Source organism: Pseudorca crassidens, chromosome X (genome assembly GCF_039906515.1).
Source record: "Pseudorca crassidens isolate mPseCra1 chromosome X, mPseCra1.hap1, whole genome shotgun sequence".
Taxonomy (NCBI): Eukaryota; Metazoa; Chordata; class Mammalia; order Artiodactyla; family Delphinidae; genus Pseudorca; species Pseudorca crassidens.
Genome location: NC_090317.1, coordinates 38627042 through 38644021, shown reverse-complemented (window position 1 = coordinate 38644021; position 16980 = coordinate 38627042). Strand labels below are relative to the sequence as shown.

Sequence of the window (16980 nt, the reverse complement as noted above, 5' to 3'; positions counted from 1 at the left end):
GGTTTCTGGACACATTTAGATCACAGATGGGACTACTAGGCTAGGAGCTCATTTGGCATCTATAGAGGGCTCAGGGGACTCGGGCAGCTGGGTCACCTTTCCAGAATGAATTACAACTTCCCCCCTTGGGCTCTATCAACACTTCTTTCAGGAGCCTTGGCTATCTGTGGGCCCAGATGGGTATTGGAGGGTCTTTGACAAATAATAGTAGAGCTGCCAGAAGTCACCAACAGCACAGCCAGTTGGAAAATCATGGTGGCCTTTATGTCACTTGTATGTCACTTGTGTATTTATTCAGCACCTACTGGAAGGCTTAAAAAAACAAGCCTGTTGAAAAGGTTTAGAAAATTTAGAAACTAAGTTAATTTTTAGAAGATCTCTGAGTTGATGGCAAGTTCAAACCCAAAGAAAATTAATGCTGATTTGAAAATAAAGTTGTATTACCATAATTCCTTTTGAAGTCAATGGTTAGAGTTTTGTGGATTAAAAAAAAAAGTCTTCGGTTGTTAATGTAAACCAGGTTGCAATTTTTCTCTGCACTTGGCCAGGTCCCATCTGGCAAGTTACAGATAGGCTGAGCCATCTGTAAAGCAGGTTGGTTACTGCACATGGGCTATAATGCAATGCAAGTGAGCAGGGGTGTAGGTTTTAGATGGTCAGGGACTGAAAACATATGGGTTTTATTTAATAGCATTTCTTAGGGTCCAAGCTACGGACATTTCGTTTGGAGTAGGTGGTGAAGGAAAGAAAGGAAAGGCTAGTCATTACTTAATGCCACAGTTGGCAGTAGTTAATGGCATGAATATTATAAAAACCAGTCATTCCATTTTTAATGGAAAAGAGAATCTTGGTTCAAATAGCCTATTTGGTTATTACCTCATTTTCACTAAAATGCTGACAAATTATGTTATTACAATGATCAGCAACACTTAATAGATGTTTTGAGTGTTCACAAGTTTTCTAATAAAATTTGGGTTATGTACTTTTTCTAATGGCTATCCCTAAGGAGCCAAATCCTCAGGCTAACATAAACGCCACTTGCAAATTTGTACAGATGCTAATAGGAGCTGATTAGTGTACAAAGTTGCTCAAAGTTCAAGATGACTGAAAATGAAGTGCAACCAGTACTGTGAGTCAAGTGAATTTATGTTGCTTTTTACTCTGTCAAGTCCAACAGATAAGCTCTGTTCATGCTAACATTTGGTCACAGTCCCACTTCTCCCCCATACTTGGGAGAGGAGGAATTGAGATGATTAATGGGTGAGAACTGCTACTCCCTACCTTTTATGGTCTCATCATTTATGAAGAGGGGAGTGGAAATGGCTAAGATGTGACTCCCTTCTGGATGCCTGTTCCCATGAGACTCTAGCCACCCACCCCCACCCCCGATCAAGCTCTTCCAAACCTATTTCTCCTCTAAGGTCCTGCTCTAGGCTCGTGCCCTCATCAAGTACTCTCATCCAGAGCAAACTGTTTTCTGGATATATACCCAGATTTGGATATATACCCTGCTATTGAATAAAGCTAAACGTTAATCCGTGCTCGAGGCTCATAGCCCAGTAGGGGAGAAGGATAATAATAGCAATAACATCAGTGGTAATAGTTGTAGTAGTACTGGTAACAGTGACCGGTTGTTAAGTGCTTGATGTGTGCTAATCACTTTACATACATGATCTCATTTAATCCTTAAAATAAATATTATTCATTACTTTATTCATTCAACAAAACAAAACAAACCAGACCAAGTCCTCCTCCTCTTGGAGCAAAGCTTTCTACAGTGAGGTAGGAGGAGAATCAAAGGAGTGGTGTCCTGGAAGCCAAGCAAAGAAAGTTTTTCAAGAAAGAGGGAGTGAAAAGCCATTTCAAATGCTGATGGCAGGTCAAGTAAGATGAAGACTGAGACACGGTCGTTGCAATTAACAAAGTGGATGTCACGGGTGACATTTATAAGAAAGGAGTGGTGGCAAAGAAAGCCTGATTAGAGTAGGTTCGAGAGAGAATGTGAAAAGTGGAGATTTTGAGTATAAACAACTATTTCAATGAGTTATGCTGTAAGAGGAACAGAGATACAGGGCAGTAGCTATAAGAGAAGGTGGAGTTAATGGAGGGTTTGGGGAACTAATAGCTAATAATTAGTAGAGCACTTACTTTGTGCCAGACGCTATGCTAATGGCTTTATATGTTTTAGTCTATATATTATAACAACCCTGTGAGATAGGTACTAATACTCCAGGTCACCGATGAAGAAACTAAAGCTTAGAATGGTTAAGTCATTTGCCTAACACAGGATTTCTCAACCTTGACACTCTTGACATGTTGGACCAGATAATTCCATGTTGTGAGGGACTGTCCTGTGCATTGTAGGATGTTTACCAGCATCCCCGTCCTCTACTGATTAGATGCCAGTAGCACCCCACCAATAATGGTGACCAAAAATGTTTCCGTACCTGGCCAAATGTTCCCTGGGGGGCAAGACTGCCCCTGGTTGTGAATCACTGGGTAAAGACCACACATCTAGTAATTGATAAAGCCAGGTCTTAAAAGATGGGCTTATCTGCCTCCAAAACCTGTGCTCTCAACCACTGTACTTTCTTGTACTACCAAAATGGGAAATTTCCCCTACCCTGTTCTGCGTACCTGTGAATCCCTGGGAAGTGGGAAGAATATCTGGTCACTGGGTTAAGGGCATTCCTGCTCACAAGTTCCATGGTTCAGTACACACACCCCTGGCCTTCATAATCAAGGAAAACTCCTTGGAGCTTAAGTCTCTTCCACACTATGGACCCCATACGTAAGATGAAACGGTTGGACGACATGATCCCCCGAGGTGCTCTGGCTCTGCCATCCTGCAGTCTAAGTGCCTAGGTTTTCTCATGAGGCAAATGCTTTTTTTGCGAGGGGGCGGCCAAGGTATATTTGAGGACTTTCAGTTTGGAAGCTGGTCCACAGTTCCCAGGTTGTGTTTGTTTCCGTGTTTGCTTCTTCCCGACTGGCTTCTCCATGGCTAAGGCCCGGCGGCCCCTCGGTTTGGGCCGTGAACGCGGTGGGGCGGCGGGTCGGTGGTTCAGGGCCGCCCCGGGCCTCCCCCTCTGGCTGCGGAGGAAGTTGTGTGTCTCCTCCCGGCCGGTCCTCCTCCCCTGGGAGGCAGCCTTGCGAAGCGAGCTGAGTGGCCCCCTGGGAGACCCGGCCTCCGGGCGCCGGGGGCGGACTGGGTGTGGGAGTGGGTGCTGGCTCGGGGCCCTCGGGGAGTGGGGGCTTCTGGGGACCCCGCGAGGAGCCCGTGCCACTCCCGGGCAGGCGGGCGGGCGATGAGCTTCCCCTCAGGGATCTGGGACACTGGGGCCTGGGGGCGGCTTGTCATTAGGCTGTCGAGGAGCCTGGGGGAGACGAGGGGGCAGGGGCTCTGCTACAGCGCCTGCTCTGCTTCCTCCAAGGGACCTGGGAGGCCTTCAAGCCCGGCCCCTCATTTCACACGGGCGGGAGGAGACTGGCTTCCATCCTGCTCTTAGCTATAGCCAGGCTTGGGCCTGATTTGGAAGGTAAACTCAAAGAGAGATTCGTGTGTCTTACTCCGGTGCCAGTCATTGGAACCTTGGCCCCAGGTGCCGGGACTGGATTCATCAGGCATTAAGCTCTGTCACATGCCTCAAAAACCAGCCCTCTGTTAGGCATGGTGGGACTCCCGGTATTTCTGCGCTGCTGAGCCTCTCTGAGTCTGTTTCTGAGGGGTGGTACCCTTGGGGTTTCTGGGGATCAATACTAATGTCTCTGTGGATGTACAGCTTTAGGTACGTTTTTAAATTCATGGAGTGTCTGCGCTGGTTTTAAGAATAACAAATGTTGCTCTATATGGACACGTGTGGCTTTTCTGTGTGTGCTCAGTTAATCATTCTTCAACTGAATTGCAAAGGCTGTGTTTAACCCCTGGCTCCCCTCCCTTCCTGAGCTTTGTGAAGTTTAAGGCTCTGTTCTTACAGCACAGGGGCCCTGTCTGGGGAGCCTGTTTAGACCTGTCTCTTCCTTTTGTTTGCTTTCTTTTTGTCTCTCTCTGGGGAAACCTGGCTCCTGAACCCTGGTTACCCCTCATTCCATTCAGGGCCTCACAGCCTGTTTCTCCACAGCTCCCTGCTTTGCTCAGAGCTTTACTGGCATTCCCGCAGCAACATGTGAAGGGGGCAGCAACCACTGACTGGTGTCAACCCCAAGAAGGAACCCAACCAAAGCAGTGGAATGCCAAGTTGCTCCAATTACTTGAACTAGAAAAGACATGTACAGGGCCAGAGACCATGGTTTCTTTGATATGGCTGATAACCAAACATATACATTAATCTTCCTGGGGTCTAAAGGAACGAACCTTGTTTCCTCTGGGTTTTCAAAAATTAAGGAGTAAAACTAACCTTGTAAAAACTGTAAAAGCTGTCATAGCAAAGCCGAGTGCTTAGTTAAGTCCACAGAGCCTGCTAAGGTCCTAGCTGGTAGGACCAGGATAAGGGAACCATTCTAAGGTATTCTGTAGATTTCTCCGCTGATCAAGCTTTAAGATCTGTCTTATGTGAACCAGTGCCTTCCTTCTTTCATGATTCCTCAAACCCCACCTTTCACTCATAACTCCCACAACAAAATGCATCAAGTAGGAAACAGATGCTCTTTCAGAACCCACTGAGGTGGCCTTTCTCACTGGGCATTGTAGTAACTGTAGGAGCTTTTAGCATGTGATGGAGAGAAGCACCTTACTGTCCTCTCTGTAATCAAAATAAGGTCACTTCAGTGCTGCTGATTCCACTTGGTTTGGGGATGAGTTTTCCTCAGTTGGGATCAGTAGAGACTAACCAATGGGGATACTGGTTTCCAAGGAGTTAGAGGAATGTGGTGGAAAGGAACTAGTACCATCGTTCAGTTCATAAAAAACAAAAAGGTGATACCTTCAATGAAGACGAGCCTTCATCGTCAAATCACTGTTTGAATGTGTATGCATCTCTGCGTGTGTTCAAGGTTGGAGAGAATCATTTAAGAAAGATAGAATCTGAGCAGCAGAAAATGCAAAGTTTCCATTCTGCTGTGCTAGGGGATTTTGGACATGCCACTTAACCTCTAAAAATAGAGAGCATTCTATCCACCTATCATGTCTCTCACTCTAATCCACTCTGTACAGCCCCCATCAAATTAATCTTCCTAAAGAAACATTTTTGTCATAATATTTTAAAAAATAGTTTGTTTAATCACTCCAGTCTATACCAATACCTCCTTTTGAGGACTTGTGCTCTCTGGCACTCAGACTTCCAATCAGATGATGTAGTGCTGTGTAGTTAAGGGCTGCTGCTGGCTGTGGTGTGTGTGTGTGTGTGTATGTGTGTATGTGTGTAGTCTCCCTAACTCTGGTGCTTGTGATATGTCTGCATTCTCCGGAGTGCCTGCACGCCCCCCCCAGAGTGTTTCCTTAAATGTTTGTGTAGTGGGTTTGAACCTGATGCAACACAATGAGAAAAACAAAATGCAGAACATAGTCTAGGACCTCTACCTCTATAAGTAAAGGTGGTCACTAAATAATTGGCATTTGCCTTATGTGTTAAAATCAAAGCTCTTTTGAAAAGACGACAGTGAGGTAAATTTCTGCAAAGCAATGCACATTTTTTCCCATCGACTTCTATAGCTTAAGAGAGATGCCATGCAATTAATTTTGTTAAACATTCTTGGAAGACTTCCATTAATGCAAGTCTTCTCAGAACAGACACCATATTATTTCCTTGACATATACTTGGTAGTTCCATCTCCACACATTTCTAACTCCATTGCAGAGAACTTCCATACAGCGAGTGGCCTACATAAAGGGACAGACCTGTATCAGAGCTGCAAAAACTGATGTGACACCTCACAAAACTTTCATCTGTGTAATCACAGATGAAAACCAGGCTTTCCTTATGCACGGATTTCAGTTCCTGTGACTTTTAAAAGACAGGGATATTAGGAAAACATTTTAAAACCCAGACAAGGATATAAACAGATGCTATACACATGGTCAGGGCTTACTTCTCACTGGGGCAGGGAAAGGACGATTGATTTGCTGAGATCTGGTCTACATCTTCTTGGCATCTTTTTCTTCTCCACTACAAGTATTCCTCCATTCAGGACAATCTAATCAAGATGAGCTCAGCTGATTATGGCCATGAAATTAAGAGGCCATTTGACATGGTGGAAAGAACGCTGAGCAGGGGGATAGAATACTTGGTTCAAATCTCAGTTATGCCACTCGCAAGGGACCTTGGGAAAGTCTCTTACCCTCTCTGAAATGGCTTCTTCTAAAAGTCTTCACGTTTAAAGAGAGGGAAAGAGCATTCACACGCATGGTTTAGAAACCACGATATGCCACTTGAGGCTTGGATCCAACCTCCCAGGCTTGAGATTTTATGATTTTTAAATTTCTTTGCTGTCTCACCTCTCCCAGCTCCTGAGATATCCATTGCTTTATTTTATATAAAGTTGTCAAGGTGAGGCTCTAAAGTTGGTGGCATGGCTGTTCGATAGGGAAAGAACAAGAGATTTGGGGACAGTTATTCTTTTTCTTATCTCATTTATTATCTCATCTCAAGTTCTTTTGCCTCTGCTCGTGGGTCCCATCTATTTTAAGTATGGTCTAGGCCGGTGGTTTCCAAGTCTTTCTGATTGCACACCCTTTTCAGTTAAAAGAAAATTAGAGCAGGGCTTCCCTGGTGGCGCAGTGGTTGAGAGTCCGCCTGCCGATGCAGGGGACACGGGTTCGTGCCCCGGTCCGGGAAGATCCCACATGCCGCAGAGCGGCTGGGCCCGTGAGCCATGGCCGCTGAGCCTGCGCGTCCGGAGCCTGTGCTCCGCAATGGGAGAGGCCACAGCAGTGAGAGGCCCGCGTACCACACACACACACACACAAATGAGAGCATACTTTATATATATACACACTATATTATTAATGATTATATAAATTATATACATGTCCTACTCTGCATATATATGTACCTACACATATATTATGAAATGCACACAATAAATAGAAAATGTAAAAGGATGAGCTAAAGATGAAATAAATAGCATGTCAAATGTCTTGTTCATTGTATTATTAGCTAATATTTCAAGGCACCATATACACTTAGGGAAAGATCTTTCATTACTGAGAATGGGTATAAATCCATATTTCATTTAGTCTTCTTGATTATTCTTGCATCATTACTTTTTTGCTGACTTCTTGTCAGGTATGATTAGGTTGCTGTGCTTTTTACCTCACGATGAGGCTGATGGAAAAACTCATTCAAGTAGTAAGAGAAGTGTGAGCGCTGCCATTTTCATGTGCTTACATTATTGGTACTATCTTTTTTTTTTTTTTTTTTTTTGCGGTACGCAGGCCTCTCACTGTTGTGGCCTCTCCCGTTGCGGAGCACAGGCTCCGGACACGCAGGCTCAGTGGCCATGGCTCACGGGCCCAGCCGCTCTGCAGCATGTGGGATCCTCCCAGACCGGGGCACGAACCCGTGTCCCCTGCATCGGCAGGCGGACTCTCAACCACTGCGCCACCAGGGAAGCGCAATTGGTATTATCTTCAATACATGGTTTATTTGCAGGAATCTTCTTAAGACACTTGTCCATTTTGTGAGGGTTAATGTAGTTAGATAATATAATCCGTAAATCTGCTTAACTGGGCCCAAGGAGGTAGCAATACCTCTGGTATACATAGAGGAAAAAAAAAAAAGTAAGGGCTCCAGGGTCAACCCTTCCACCTGTGGGCTCCCATTCTTCCCTCAGAATACCTTACAAAGCATATGCAACAGAGGGTGCCAGTGACAATACGTGTATTGCATATTTGAAAGGCTTAATAGTAGTGCTAATAATAGCTAATATTTAGATAGCACTTGGTGTACTATACACTGTTTTAAGCACTTTACATAAATGACATTGCTTTAATCCAAATCTTAATTTCTTTCTAGATGTTTTCAATTTAAATGGAAATAGAAGTCGTAATATTTCCTTTCACACTGATTTTTACAATGGACTGATTTGCATGTGCCAACCTCCCCCTCCACCCAAACCCACCAATTTTGGAGACCACTGATCCAGGCCTTGAGATTTAGAATCTCTGGAGAAGTGCAATGCTTCTGTAAGTACATCTCAGCCACTCTTTCCGATCTCCTGCTGCTATCATTTCACACCTGCTCATAGAGGACAGAAAACAGGGACTGGTGACACAGGAAGCACTCCGAGGCAACTGAAAGCAGACAGCAGTAACTGGGTGAGGAAAATGAGAATGAGGGATGGAGAGCTAGAAACGCTAGAGCCGGAGGGAGGGAAGCCGGGAAGGAGAAAGAAGGAAGTTAGAGACCAGAGAAAAACAAGGAGAGGAGAGGAGAGGAGAGGAGGGTACATCTGTGGAGGGAAGATGAAGGCAGATTCTGGGAGAGGAGAGACTACGTCACACATTAGCAGGCAAGATCCTCACCCATGTCTTGATATCCAATGTCTCTGACATATGGATGAGCAGGGCAGGACAAGGAAACTGCGCAGTCTCTAAAGATTTGTACACACGACTCGTCCCCAGAGGAGAGGCCTATGCAATTTATTCAAGCAATGCAAAGATGGGGCCATGCTTAACCTGAAGAGTATGTCTCTAAAGCTAGAACTGCAGGCAGGCCAGGCAGGGAAGGTATTTGGGGGGCGGTGTGTGGTGAGTCGACATCCCTGTGACTCTCTTCAGATCACACCAGCCAGATGGCCAAGGAGGAGAGCACGGCACATTCCTGCAGGGGCGCAACTTCAGCTGTTAGGCGCTTCTAGCATCGGCAGTAAAAAGCCACAGCGAGTGATTTACGTCTGAGGCAACTGCCAAGACACCATTCCAGAGGGTAGAACACTGTCAAAAATGGCCTCCGTATCTCACTGCCACACTAGAAAGCACGATAAGACACTTGAGGGGCAAGGAACTGTCATGGTACAGTAGCACGGGGTCTGACTTCGATCATCAGAGCTGGTGGGTTCTTTGAGATCACCCTGCCCAAACCCCTCACTCTTTTGACTGGTAAACTGGGATGCTGAGAGGGGAAAGCAGCAGCCCAATGTCATCCAGTTGGCAAAGCTCAGGCATGGCACTGAGGTCTCTGGCTACCTAAAGCAGTGCTCTTGACTCCACAGCTGCGTATTAATCTCCTCCTCCAGCTCCTTTGCTCCTCTTTAACAGAAGCCTGCCTCACTAGTACGGATAATATGTTCCATAAATCCCACACTGTCCCAATATAATCAAAGAGAGGATTAAGATAACCACAAACATCTGCTGGGCTACGAGTGCATCTTGACTCCGGACAGAGACACTAACTTTTAACATTACCATCAATTATCCTTGACCCAAACAACTATATTTAAAATACACAGGGCTCTTTGATTTTTTTTACTTCCCTCCCCTACTGTCACCCAGTGGCTACTTCCCTGTGCAAACACTTTTCCTCTCCCCCCACAAGGAAGAGGAACAAGGGAAACTCAAGACCATCAACTTTGCATAAGGTTAAGAGGCTTTAAGCAAAAGGTTTGGTGGAGAGGAGGGTGAAATCAATGTCAAAAAGAAAGGTTGTGATTATCTTTCACTCACGATTATTCATGAATGTCCTCATCTTGGAAAGAGAACGAATTGCTGGTAGTAAAACAGAGTAAGAAGCAATCAGGGTTTTCAAGGTCAAAACCCCAGAGGAGTTAGGTAGAGCAAAATCCCAAAGCAAGCTATGGGAACCAGAGTGTGGGCAAGAGCTGGGATCCTTACAGCTAACAAGACCTAAAAAAAGATATGGCAATGACTGCCCTGGCTCTTTGCCTTCTTTTAGCAGAATGGATTCCTCTCTAGACAAGAGACTCTCATCTGCTTCACAGCAACCTAAGAGCTAATCCAGGAGAGCAGGGCTGGAACCATACCCAACCAAATTGGTTGGTTGGTTGGTCAGTCCTTCATGAAACAATCTGTACTGCCTGCTGCCCCTGCAGAGTCTAACGAGACCAAATCTCTGCCCTTTAGGAATTCATAAGATAGTGGAGATCAGACAAGTCATTAGATTGCTGTAGTTCGGCATGAGAAGAAGGATGAGAAGAGTAGATAACCTTCGATCATGGAAAGCTTCTGAGGAGGTGAAGTCTGTGTTCAGTTTTAAAGGATGGGTAAAGAGAGGCAAGTCAGCAGAAAAAGGGTAGAGCCAGTGGAAGTACATATAAAGTGGAAGTACATGTAAAGGGAGTAGCAGGTATAAAACCTGGAATGTAGTAAATAACATAGCAGGTTCTGTGAACTATAAATAGTTCGGTTTATGTGTAGGGTTTTGTTTTGTTTCTTTTTCCAAAGAGGGAGGCTCCTAGTGATGAGAGGTAATGTTGGAGAGGTAGTCAAGGGCCCTGTCATGGAGGACTTTGTAAGCCTGCTAGAGTTAAGATTTTATTGTGAGATCTACGGGGAGCCATTGAGAGATTTTAAGCAAGAGTTTTGTGATCATATTTATGTTTTGGAAAGATGATGACAGCAGGGTGGCAAGTGGACAGTAAATAGTGGGACTGGGGGTTGAGAGACCAGTCTGGAGGCTATTACGGCAATTCAGGTAAGAGATTATACAGGCCTGGATTGGAGAAAAATTGGTATGGAGAAAAGTGGATGGATTTGAGCTCAATTTAAGAAGATAAATAGATGGGATTTGATGACGAATTGGAGGTGGAGAAAAGCAAGAGAAGACAAGAATGACTCCTGGGTTTCTGGCTTGAGCAATGGAGTGCTTGGTGGGGCTGAGATGGGGAAGACATAGGTAGGACTTAGGAAGGAACATGTCTGGTGGGAGTTGCTGGTTGAATTCTGTGTGATACATGTTTGTGGTGCCAGTGAAACTCCAAGCAGAGATATCCAGCGAGAAACTGATAATGCTGATCTGAAGCTACAGAGAAAGGTCTGAACTAGAGATAGACACTGAATATCTATCATCGTATGGGTGGTAGCTGAGATCTCTGGAATATATGAAACCACCCTGGGAGAGGCCTACAGTGAGAAGAGAAGTAGGATGAGGATAGAACGCTGGGGAGTCCCAATCAGAATAGGAAAGAACCAGGAGAGAAGAGCACGATGAAATCCAAGGGAACCGAGAGTTGCAGGAAACAAGGGGGCGTCTCGTGCAGCAAAGTCAAAGAAGATAAGAATGAAAAATGTCCATTGTTTTTGGCAACAGGAAGGTTAGTGGAGACCAGCGTTAGCAGTGAGGCCAGCCTTCAGAGGGGCAAGACGCCTGATCCGCAGGCAGCTGGAGCAAGGCCCGGCCACCCAAGGAGGTCATGCGCATTATGAGCTTTCGCTTTGGAACTGGAGAGGCTAAGGACAGTGGCTGGCCAGGGCACCCAGAGAGAACAGAAAGATGTTTTACCGGAATTGCCTAATTCAGGAGAAAACGGAACCACCTCTGGGTACTCTCGGTAGCCATGGCGCCAGTCAGCTGACACAGGGAATGCCAGCTGTTTGCAGGAGGAGAGTAAATTGAAGGGCTGGTGGTGAATGCATCTGGGCTCTGGAATTCATGGGAAACACACTTTGTGACAGAGAAGCAGCAGGATGCAGGAGATAAGGAATTAAGAACCCTGGGCTGCTTCTCGTGAAACTCAGGCTAGTCTCATAAACTCTCTAGCTAGGACATAGCTTCCACAGCCATAAAACAGGGGCCAACAGCCCTTACCTAGGTGGGGAATCCAAACATTCCCTGTGGTTTGGGATTCTCTGTGATAATGCACCCTTAGATGGCATGGCTAATCAGGAGCTCTCCATGCTTTATGTAAACACCAGAACACTTAAAACAGGGAAAACTCTGAAACGCTATTAAGGAATAGTAGACTCAGAACAAAACAAACAGTCCCGCCTGCTCCCAACTCAGACAGACACCCGCCGGTAATGCAGAGACAGCTTTCAAATCCAGTAGGGAAAAGAGAGCAAGGGATGGAAATGTCAAGCTACAACGATTTGATCAATCCAATGGCAGAAGAAAAAAAAATAACCAGGGAAGAGAACAACTCGAAAGAATGGTTTTTCCAGATAACAACACTTACCCGCAAGAAAGAAAGCTTGAAGTCAAACATTAAATCCAAATTTAAATGTCCAGGGGCGGGGGAGAAACACCTTTATTTAACATTACTAGGCATGTCATTTTTTAAAGTTGCCATTCTCCTGAAGTAGGCTAAATAAGGTTTAGCCGCTGACAGGCTAGTGACCTTGGGCAAATCACTTATCAGTATATTTGTTGCATACAGATAATGATACAGACCCTGGGAAAAGATGCTTTGGAAAGCACAGAGCAGTGCAGCAACGCTAGGCAAGGGCTTTTTACCAGGCATGGCATGCCTTCGAGAAATCAGTTTGAGATGGCTTAAAGCCCAAAAGGGTTGGATCACAGTTGCGCAGGAGTGCTAGGTGTTGTGTAAATGTCTTAATCAGTTCAAGAGGCCTTTGGCAAAGGAAAAATACACACTGCCCAGCAAGCTACGTGCTTGATGTCTCCCCAAGGCAGGAGGCAGGCCCTGCAAAGGGCTGCAGCATATCTCAGGGGTGAACCAACGTTCCGTTCCCCTCCCAGCTCGCAGAGCTGGAGAGAACAGCTTGAAATCCAAAAGGGGCCCTCTTCTCAGCTAAGGAAAACAGTCTCAAATCTTTCTGACATCTGCACAAAAGGGGTACTGAGGGGCTGCCCTGCAGGGTCAACAGTGCTGGGTCCAGTTTAAACAATCCTGCTTGGCCCTGGGAACGCGAGAGGGTAGGGAAGATGAGTAAAAAGGACCTGGCTGCGTGGGCAGCTTCAAGCATCCGTGTGCACAGGATCGGCCCCATGTGCACCGGCCTCCTGATCTACTTGGGAAATAGGACATTCCTGCTCTTGACTCATGAAATACAGCTTGGTCTGGTTCACTAACCTTGACAAGCGTTCCCAGAAACTTCAGGCTTCACAAATAAAGTTTTAGGAGCATATCTGACTGTGTGGACACCGAGTCTTTTAAATATTGACGAAAAAAATCTGTGCGGTGATATTCTATTTTTCTCCATCCCACGACCCTTCAACCACTCATGTTTTCAAAGGAGAAGCCAGATTAGGGCTCCAGATGTTTGGAATCCAAATGAGAGCTCCTCACAGAGGAAATCTACCGCCTTCTATCTTCAAAGATCAAAATCTCAGCCAGGGGTGAAACAATGAGGTCATCGTAGGCATGTTTGCCTGGTGTAGGACTGACCTCTGTTCAGAATATACAAGAATTTCTAGTTTTAAAGGCTCCCCAGCCCCACAAACAGTTCAGAGTTGTTTCTCAGTTCCCTGGCTGCTGGGTCTCTCATGCTCCATCAGGAAATGCCCTTTTGTGTCAAACTTCAAATCTCATCTGCTTCCACTTGGGCCATTTTTACTTGCTGTATCTTTGCAGGGGTGAAGTAAATCAATAAGAATCACCCCTTAGGAAAGTGGGGAGAGGATATGTCCAGGAAATTCACGGAGGAAATACAAACCTGCAATGAATATGTGAAAAGATGCTTAAACTTACATGTAGTCTGGGAATTGAGATGATTTTCACCCATATTAACAAAAATATCAAGTGATGGCAAGGGTATAGAAACATGGGCACTCTTGTACAACAATGCTGACGTAAATAAATTTGAATAGATACTCTGTGGGGTAATTGGTCATTGGCTTTTAAAATTGAAAGTGCCCATTACCCTTACATCTGGTAATTCGTATCCTTAGCGTCAACACTAGAAATGAGTACAAGGACGACTGTTCAAGGATTTCTACTGTAGCACTTCCATTTTTCAAAATAGCAAAAATTTGGAAACAAACTATGTGTTCATCAAAAGGCAAATGGCTAGATTAAACTTTGGGGTGGAGGAAAAGATCTTAAGGACATATTATGTGACCAAACAAACCAACCCAAAACGGCATAGTATACTTATGATTATAGTTGGGGAAAAAAAACCCAGAAAATGAAACTATTGTTATACATATTCATACCTATCTTTGATCATGCACAGAAAAAGACCAGGAAGACAATAGTGGGACCGAGAGAACATCAAGGGAGACTTTTGCATTGTCTGTGTTGCTTGCTGTTGTTTAAGAACATATTCATATATTTGTTGTAGAATTATTTTTTTTCTAAAGTGTTGCCTAGATATAGATCAGAGGAAGAACGTGGGCCTCGCTGGCTGTTGTGAACACGACTTCCCTGGGAGACAGCAGTGGGTAAAGTAAATAGGCGAGAAATCAAAAGACCCAGGTAATAGCCTGAATCTGTCATCAATCTGCTGTGTGACCTGGGAAGTCATTTTCCTTTTCAGAGACTGTTTCCTCTACCATCTGTGGATAAGACGAGAAGCTCACAAAGATACCTTCGCTTTCTAATATTTTATGATTCCCTAAGTCTCTGCCTTTAATGTATAATATGTCTGGTCCCTTTTGATGAAGAGATGGCTTTTTATACTTTTCCTTCAAATTCTGGCATAGTTTGACATTTCACTGTACTGCAAATGGAAAATAATGAAAGAGGAGGTAGAGTGGTCACTCTGTTCCCTGTTCGGCTATGTTTTTAAGGGTTTGGTTGACCTATTTATGCTACCTTCCTTTGACAATGTAAGCTCTTAGGCTGGTTTGAATGTGATGAGAGTGTAAATACAATGCTGCAAGTCGGAAGATCTCAATTCTACAGGGTGGCCATAAATTTTGAAAACGCAGATAGGATTTTATTTTTTTTATGGATTGATCCCCCCCCTTGAATACTTTTGCTGAGTTATACTAAAGATGCAGGTTTCTTCAGTGCAAATCAAAAATACAAATCATCTGGGGCAACACATCACATATGCATATACGAGGATTGATAGAAATGCTGTATCAAGGCACTGTGTTCATTGCAATTTGCACAACAATTTGAACTGGTCATGGCTATTAAAGGACAATACATTGAATAAATCACTTAATGTTTTGAAACGTGTCCTATGCCTTAATATAATATCTATAAATCATTCTTTATGTATAGTCACCTATATTTCTGGACTTTATGGCTACCCTTGATTTTGGATGAAGCACATCCCTAGTCTGTAGATAACGATTGGACCACTTGTCCCCCAGAGTGGTAGGGAAGAGCCTATCTGTAAATGAGCTATGAAAATTGATGTGCATCTACAAACATATCATAATCTGGTTCTGCACAACTTAATTGCCTTTTGGAAATACCCCAGATGAAACTTTGAGGAAACTTCGCTATTGAGTCAATGAAAGAAACCTCTTCCCGGTCCGTCAGAGACTTTGACTAATCTAGTTCTGCCTATCATTAGTCAGCAAAGCTCCTTCCAGCTGGTCTTCATCACTTTGCTTGTTCCATGAGGTCATAAGAGAAAATTCTAAGCAGTTTAATTCTAAAGAAAACACACACACTTCAGATATCGGCTCCTGTGACTATCTGTCTTTCAACAATGAAGGAAGCAACTTACTCGGGCTCCTTTCTCAGGAGAGCATTTACAGCCCCCAATGCAGTCTTGGCCTCCACATGGCTTTCCATAGGGCTTCTTCTCTCCCTATTAAAAACAAGAAAAAAAGAAAAAAGTGAACCATGTGAAGCAAGAAGCAATGCTGCCCAGGAAGCATACCCCTTAGCCACACTCGTCCTAACGAAATAAATCAGAGCAGCTTGGCGGTGTCATGAGTCCCATGAAATAAAAAGCCATCTTAAGCTAGCACCCTTTTAGGTCAGGTCTATACCTCACTATATAGCCAGCTTGGTAGCTGGTTGGGGAACTGTGACATCTCCCCACATAGGTAGAAATTCCAGCCACAAAATACAACAGCATTTCTTTACATGGGGCTGGAAATAGACTCTAGCTGTATCCCTAAGCCCCGCTGGACTTATATATTTGCACTCATTGAGAAAGCAGCAACTGTAGCAGAGAACCTGAGAGAAATTCAAGTGCCAGAAATGTAATGATAGATGAAAATAGCCACCCTGTACTCTGCCCTCAGAATTGTTCTCCTCAGGGTCCCACTTTCAGCACAGCATTCAAACCCCTGTGCCCAGTTAGTCAGATCCAAGTTTCTCAGGTGATACTGAACACTATTCCCTAAACTCTCCAATCCAACTTCCTTTTCCCTTCTCTGCTTTTTTTTTGGGGGGGGGGACCGCGCTGCGTGGCCTGCAGGATCCTAGTTCCCCAGCCAGGGAACGAACCAGGACCCCGGCAATGAAAGCGCCGAATCTTAATCCCTGGACTGCCAGGGAACTCCCACCTTCTCTGTTTTATGATGATGATTATAACAAGGTGAACTTCTCCAAAGTCCCCCGCATGACCTGACATGTGCTGACCCTCTCCAACCTGTTCTCCTCACTCTCTCCCTGGCTCACTCTGCTTCAATCACACTGGTATTCATGCTATTCTTTAAACACTTAAGCCTGTTCCTGCCTCAGGGCCTTTGCCCCAGCTGTTACTTCTGCCTGGAATGCTCTTCCCCTAGATGTTTTTGATCACTGGCCTCTTTTTATCACCCTAGTCTCAGTTCAATTGTCTATTCTCAGAGAGGCCTTTCCTGACCACTCAACCTAAAGTAGCCCCCAGTTACTTCCAATCATAGCACTGTTACCTTTTCAACATTAAACATTCTGTCTCCCCCCCCCCCCCGTTAGAACGTAAGCTCCATATAAGTAGGGACCTTATCTGTGCTGTCCAACACTGCAACCCCAATGTCTAAAACAGTGGATGGCATGTGAAAAATGCTTGATGACCTCACGGAGCTGGGATTTGAACACAGGTCTAACTCCCAAGCCTTGACCTTAACCCTTATGCCTTAGTGTTTTCTAAGTCTTCTGTCTCAATGCAGACTCAAAAATGAGGAAACTGCCATTCTGACCCTACCCACCTTGGGAAAAAAGCAACACATAAATTCTAACTATTATCTGTAATAAGAACTTTATCTCTGGGATGGATTTAGTATCATCCAA

At 44.7% G+C, this 16980-nt stretch overlaps 1 protein-coding gene across 1 annotated transcript in view; it reads right to left on the bottom strand.

Annotated features, from left to right (window-relative positions):
• The window catches only part of COL4A6 (collagen type IV alpha 6 chain), a 159656-nt gene extending 143016 nt beyond the window's left edge, over positions 1 to 16640 (bottom strand). Inside the window, exons 1-2 of the mRNA XM_067722692.1 lie at positions 16623 to 16640; positions 15482 to 15565 (exon numbers count right to left, since the gene is read on the bottom strand). Of these exons, the coding sequence (XP_067578793.1) occupies positions 15482 to 15565; positions 16623 to 16640 (102 nt within the window). The remainder of the gene's footprint in view (positions 1 to 15481; positions 15566 to 16622) is intronic.
• Between the last annotated feature and the right edge of the window lie 340 nt (positions 16641 to 16980).